The sequence below is a fragment of the Babylonia areolata genome, chromosome 20, assembly GCF_041734735.1.
Source record: "Babylonia areolata isolate BAREFJ2019XMU chromosome 20, ASM4173473v1, whole genome shotgun sequence".
Taxonomy (NCBI): Eukaryota; Metazoa; Mollusca; class Gastropoda; order Neogastropoda; family Buccinidae; genus Babylonia; species Babylonia areolata.
The window spans coordinates 8,927,733-8,935,232 of NC_134895.1; the positions used below are offsets into that span (position 1 = coordinate 8,927,733).

A 7,500-nucleotide genomic window follows, 5' to 3' on the forward strand; every position below is an offset into this window, starting at 1 on the left:
TTTGGTAACTCACCTATAGTTTTGTGACTCACCTAGTTCAATGTAAGCGTTAGTTTGGTATCTCACCTATAGTTTGGTAACTCACCTGTAGTTTGGTGACTCACCTATTTCAATGCAGGCGTTGGTTTGGTAACTCACCTTTTAGTTTGGTGACTCACCGCTCTATTTCAATGCAGGCGTTGGTTTGGTAACTCACCTATAGTTTGGGGACTCACCTATAGTTTTGTGACTCACCTAGTTCAATGTAAGCGTTAGTTTGGTATCTCACCTATAGTTTGGTAACTCACCTATAGTTTGGGGACTCACCTATTTCAATGCAGGCGTTGGTTTGGTAACTCACCTATAGTTTGGTAATTCACCTGTAGTTTGGTGACTCGCCTATTTCAATTTACCTATAGTTTTGTGACTCACCTATTTCAATGCAGGCGTTGGTTTGGTAACTCACCTATAGTTTGGTAATTCACCTATAGTTTGGTGACTCACCTATTTCAATTTACCTATAGTTTGGTGACTCACCTATTTCAATGCAGGCGTTGGTTTGGTAACTCGCCTAGAGTTTGGTGATTCCTCTATTTCAATGCAGGCGTTGGTTCGGTAACTCACCTATAGTTTGGTAATTCACCTATAGTTTGGTGACTCACCTATTTCAATGCAGCCGTTGGTTTGGTAACTCACCTATAGTTTGGTAATTCACATATAGTTTGGTGACTCACCTATTTCAATTTACCTATAGTTTGGTGACTCACCTATTTCAATGCAGGCGTTGGTTTGGTAACTCACCTATAGTTTGGTAAATCACCAGTTTCAATGTAGGCGTTGGTTTGGTAACTCACCTATAGGTTGGTAACTCACCTATAGTTTGGGGACTCACCTAGTTCAATGTAGACGTTAGTTTGGTAACTCACCTATAGTTTGGGGACTCACCTATAGTTTTGTGACTCACCTATTTCAATGTAGGCGTTAGTTTGGTATCTCACCTATAGTTTGGTAACTCACCTGTAGTTTGGTAACTCACCTATAGTTTTGTGACTCACCTATTTCAATGTAGGCGTTAGTTTGGTAACTCACCTATAGTTTGGTAACTCACCTGTAGATTTTGGTGACTCACCTATTTCAATGTAGGCATTGGCGTTGATGAATTTGAGGATTTTCTCGAAGCACCAGAGACAGCACGTGAGGCACTTGAGGAAAAACTTGGCCACAAAGTTCTGTTTGCCGTTTAGTCTGCAACATCACCAGGAAGTGAATGAATAAGCACGGGATTTATTGGTCGTTAGTATTCGTTTACAACTACACTCGTGTGCCACTCCACCACCCCCATGTCTCTCTCTCTCTGTCTCTCCAGTCTCTAAGGTGATAAATAAAAGACTTTAGAGCGGTATGTCAGCAGAAACAGAGAGAGAGAGAGAGAGGTTCTTTCTGTGTAATTATTACAAAATGAAGACATCAATTTGTGTGATGAGAGACGATGTTGCCATGTTTGCTGTCAGCACACACACACACACACACACACACACACACACACACACACACACACACACACAGAGAGAGAGAGAGAGAGAGAGAGAGGTTCTTTTTGTGTAATTATTACAAAATGAAGACATCAATTTGTGTGATGAGAGACGATGTTGCCATGTTTGCTTTTTAATGCTTTCCCTTTCAAACAGGAAGTGTAGTGCTTTTTGGTGTTGATTTTAACATGCATGATCTAGCTGATGTCATTTATTTAAAATTATGTAAATTCTCTTTTCCTTTCAAGTCTTTTTTTTGTTTTTTTGTTTTTTTTTGTTTTGTTTTGATTATGTGTGTTTCTTGACATGTCAACAGGCTGGTGAACTTTGCATGAAGTCTGTGTGTTCTGTCTCTGTCTGAAACACACACACACACACACACACACACACACACACACACACACACACACACACACACACACACACAGAGAGAGAGAGACATATATATATATATATATATATATATATATATATATATATATATATATATATATATATATATATAAAAGAAGGCATGGAACTGTTGACGCAATGAAGAGAGAGGGGGGAGGGGGGTAGGTTGAGAGATAGATACACGGAGATACAGATAAGAGAGACAGGGAGAAGAGGGTGGATGAGGAGAGGATGAGACAGACAGATAGAAAGAGAGAGGATGAGACAGACAGATAGAAAGAGAGAGAGAGAGGATGAGACAGACAGATAGAAAGAGAGAGAACGAGACAGACAGATGGAAAGAGAGAGAACGAGACAGACAGATGGAAAGACAGATAGAAAGAGAGAGAACGAGACAGACAGTAGGAAAGAGAGAGAACGAGACAGACAGATGGAAAGACAGATAGAAAGAGAGAGAACGAGACAGACAGATAGAAAGAGAGAGAACGAGACAGACAGATGGAAAGAGAGAGAACGAGACAGACAGATAGAAAGAGAGAGAACGAGACAGACAGATGGAAAGAGAGAGAACGAGACAGACAGATGGAAAGACAGATAGAAAGAGAGAGAACGAGACAGACAGATAGAAAGAGAGAGAACGAGACAGACAGATAGAAAGAGAGAGAACGAGACAGACAGATGGAAAGACAGATAGAAAGAGAGAGAACGAGACAGACAGATGGAAAGAGAGAGAACGAGACAGACAGATGGAAAGAGAGAGGATGAGACAGACAGAAAGAGAGAGGATGAGACAGACAGATGGAAAGAGAGAGGATGAGACAGACAGAAAGAGAGAGGATGGGATGAGACAGACAGATGGAAAGAGAGAGGATGAGACAGACAGACAGAAAGAGAGAGGATGAGACAGACAGATGGAAAGAGAGAGAACGAGACAGACAGATGGAAAGACAGATAGAAAGAGATAGGATGAGACAGACAGATGGAAAGAGAGAGGATGAGACAGACAGATGGAAAGAGAGAGAACGAGACAGACAGATAGAAAGACAGATAGAAAGAGAGAGGATGAGACAGACAGATGGAAAGAGAGAGAGAGAGGATGAGACAGACAGATAGAAAGAGAGAGAACGAGACAGACAGATGGAAAGAGAGAGAACGAGACAGACAGATGGAAAGAGAGAGAACGAGACAGACAGTTGGAAAGAGATGGAACGAGACAGACAGATGGAAAGACAGATAGAAAGAGAGAGAACGAGACAGACAGATGGAAAGAGAGAGAACGAGACAGACAGATGGAAAGAGAGATAGAAAGAGAGAGAATGAGACAGACAGATGGAAAGAGAGATAGAAAGAGAGAGAATGAGACAGACAGATAGAAAGAGAGAGAACGAGACAGACAGATGGAAAGAGAGAGAGAGGATGAGACAGACAGATAGAAAGAGAGAGAGAACGAGACAGACAGATGGAAAGAGAGAGGAGACAGGTTGAGACAGACAGACAGACACAAAGAGAGAGAGGGGGGAGAGAGAGGAGAGAGAGTACTGAGGTCCATGTCTATTCACGTCACTAGGTTCTAGGTTCTTGTTGCTTACAGTCTAGCCGACCACACAGGGCCATACCAGGACTGTCAAACCATGCAGATGCTCAACCGCGTCAACACAAAACTGTCACATCTACTAACAAACAAACAAACGTTATTTGCTGTTGCAGAAGGTTTGCTGCGTAGTCCAATAGGACATTTGTTATAGTTGTTTGATGTTGGCGTTTATAACGTTTCCATTTTCCCTACCGTTGTCTCTCCCTATTCACCCTCCACACATACACACACTTTTACCCACCCCCCTCCCACAACCCCTACCCCCACGGTTTTTGTTGTTGTTGTTGTTGTTTTTCCCCCGTCTAATATCACTTCAAGTGGAAAGACGTTAAACTGAAGACGAACACGAAACAAAAAAAAAAACCCACACAAGGACAAACCCACAAAACACAGTTCACGACACAGTCATTCACGTCCCTACCTGTTCTCAATGAAGCTGAGGATCCAGCGGGCGAGGACGACCAGAGCGATGATCAGGGAGCCGAAGGCCACAGACCCCATGTGGTACCTGCCACACCGTCACCAGGGGCGGGGGGTCAGGGCGGGGGGGAGAGGTTGTATTGCATTGTATCGTATTGTATGGTATTGCTGTTTTGTACCGTGTAGTGGTGGGCCTACTGTACTGTATTATCTTGTATTGCATTGTATTGTTTTGTGTGGTGGTGGTGTATTGCACTACAGGCTTACTGTATTGTATTGCATTGTATTGTATTGTGTGGTATTGTTGTATTGTACCGTATAATAGTGGGCCTACTATACTGTATTGTCTTGTATTGCATTGTATCGTATTATGTGGCACTGTTGTACTGAACCGTATTACTAGTAAACCAACAGTACTGTATTTTGTATTGCATTGTATTGTGTAGTGTTGTTGTATTGCACTATAGGACTACTGTACTGTTGTTTTGTATTGCTTTTTGAAACAAAACATTTATCTGTTGTATTGTATTGTATTACTTTTTGACACAACATGTATTGTATTCGACATGTATTGTATTACTTTTTGACACAACATGTATTGTATTACTTTTTGACACAACGTGTATTGTATTGTATTACTTTTTGACACAACGTGTATTGTATTGTATTACTTTTTGACACAACATGTATTGTATTACTTTCTGACACAACATGTATTGTATTACTTTTTGACACAACATGTATTGTATTACTTTTTGACACAACGTGTATTGTATTGTATTGTATTGTATTACTTTTTGACACAACATGTATTGTATTACTTTTTGACACAACATGTATTGTATTGTATTGTATTACTTTTTGACACATGTATTGTATTACTTTCTGACACAACATGTATTGTATTGCATTGTATTACTTTTTGACACAACATGTATTACTTTTTGACACAACGTGTATTGTATTGTATTGTATTGTATTGCACTGTATTACTTTTTGACACAACATGTATTGTATTACTTTTTGACACAACATGTATTGTATTGTATTGCTTTCTGACAGAACATGCATTGTATTGTATTACTTTTTGACACAACATGTATTGTATTACTTTTTGACACAACATGTATTGTATTGTATTACTTTTTGACACGACATGTATTGTATTGCTTTCTGACACAACATGCATTGTATTGTATTACTTTTTGACACGACATGTATTGTATTACTTTTTGACACGACATGTATTGTATTACTTTTTGACACGACATGTATTGTATTACTTTCTGACACAACATGTATTGTATTACTTTCTGACACAACATGTATTGTATGGTATTACTTTCTGACACGACATGTACTGTATTACTTTTTGACACATGTATTGTATTACTTTCTGACACAACATGTATTGTATTCGACATGTATTACTTTCTGACACAACATGTATTGTATTACTTTCTGACACAACATGTATTACTTTCTGACACGACATGTATTGTATTACTTTCTGACACAACATGTATTACTTTCTGACACGACATGTATTGTATTACTTTCTGACACAACATGTATTACTTTTTGACACAACATGTATTGTATTACTTTTTGACACAACATGTATTGTATTACTTTCTGACACAACATGTATTGCATTACTTTTTGACACGACATGTATTGTATTAATTTTTGACACATGTATTGTATTACTTTTTGACACGATATGTATTGTATTGTATTACTTTCTGACACGACATGTATTGTATTGCATTGCTTTCTGACACAACATGCATTGTATTGTATTACTTTTTGACACGACATGTATTACTTTCTGACACGACATGTATTGTATTGTATTGCTTTCTGACAAACATGCATTGTATTGTATTACTTTTTGACACGACATGTATTACTTTCTGACACGACATGTATTGTATTGTATTGCTTTCTGACAAACATGCATTGTATTGTATTACTTTTTGACACGACATGTATTACTTTCTGACACGACATGTATTGTATTGTATTGCTTTCTGACAAACATGCATTGTATTGTATTACTTTTTGACACGACATGTATTACTTTCTGACACGACATGTATTGTATTGTATTGCTTTCTGACAAACATGCATTGTATTGTATTACTTTTTGACACGACATGTATTACTTTCTGACACGACATGTATTGTATTGTATTGCTTTCTGACACAACATGCATTGTATTGTATTACTTTTTGACACGACATGTATTACTTTGTGACACGACATGCGTTGTATTACTTCCTGACACGACATGTATTGCATTGTTTTACTTTTTGACAAACATGTATTGTATTACTTTCCGACACGACATGTATTGTATTGTATGACGTTTTGACACAACATTCTTTCTCTGTGTTTGATACATCTTTCTCTGTGTTTGACACAACATTCTTTCTCTGTCTTTGACACAACATTCTTTCTCTGTGTGAAGTTCGGGAAGCTCTCTCCTGGTGCCGAGTAGCAGCGCCACCTTAGTTCGCTTCTCGCTGTCTGCAAGAGTAGGTACATTTGTTTGTTGACGGGGTTCGTACCTGTGTGAACATTCGCTTCCTTGTTGGGAGCATCATGGGTCTGTGTCGTGCTGTGTCTTTTTTTAAATTTAATTTAATGTAATTTAATTTTTTTTTTTTTTTTTAGGAGAAATCAGTGGATGCGCAAAAGTTCTGCAAATGAGCAGGACAGTCTCAGCATCCCTGGAAGGCTCTTTTTCGCTTTTTTGTTTGTTTGTTTGTTGTTTCATTTTGTTCCTTCCATCATCATTTTTCTTCCCTCTGTTGTCCCCTCTTCTCTCTCTCTCTCTTTCTTTTTCTTCTCTCATCTCGCTATTCTGTCTTTTTTTTTTCTCTCTCTCTCTCTCTTTTTCCCCCCTTGTAATCTGTCTTCTTACCATTGTCATGCTCAAACATTTCCAAGGCCATGCAACATATATAAATCACATACATGGTAGTTTCATGCACAATGTCTGAAAGAGGCGAGGTAGACACGCTCTCATCCCCCCACCCCTCTCTCTCTCTCTCTGGAGGCATTAGTTTGACGGAAATTCAGTGCTGTGTCTGTTGTGTGTGTTGTGCTGTGCTGCATCCAATGGAACTGCAATGTGTTGCGTTGTGTTGAACTAGTTTTGTAAGCTTACTGTGATGTATAGAACTGTTCTGTCCTGTGCTGTGCTGTGCTGTGCTGTGCTGTGCTGTGCTGTGCTATGTTGTGCTGTGCTATGTTGTGCTGTGCTGTGCTGTGCTGTGTTGTGCTGTGCTGTGCTGTGCTGTGCTGTGCTGTGCTGTGCTGTGCTGTGCTGTGTAGAACTGTTCCCTGTCTCTTCCTTTCCTCAGCTGGGTTTTTTTTGTTTGTTTGTTTTTTGGTTTTGGTGGGGTTTTTTGGTGGTTGTTTTTTATTTGGGTTTTTTTGTTTGTTTGTTTGTTTTTGATTTTTTGTTTTGTTTTGTTTTTTGTTGTTTCTTCCCTCCAGTTTTAGTTATGCATGCGTTTGAATGACTGGTGCAAAAGCGCTTTGATATGTCTCTCACAAGATTCGGTGCAATA

At 39.0% G+C, this 7,500-nt stretch overlaps 1 protein-coding gene across 4 annotated transcripts in view; it reads right to left on the reverse strand.

Annotated features, from left to right (window-relative positions):
• The window catches only part of LOC143295019 (choline transporter-like protein 1), a 68,377-nt gene that overhangs the window by 6,509 nt on the left and 54,368 nt on the right, over positions 1-7,500 (reverse strand). For all 4 annotated transcript variants that reach the window (XM_076606555.1, XM_076606558.1, XM_076606557.1 and 1 more), the window contains exons 16-17: positions 3,920-4,006; positions 1,109-1,224 (exon numbers count right to left, since the gene is read on the reverse strand). In XM_076606555.1, the coding sequence (XP_076462670.1) occupies positions 1,109-1,224; positions 3,920-4,006 (203 nt within the window). The remainder of the gene's footprint in view (positions 1-1,108; positions 1,225-3,919; positions 4,007-7,500) is intronic.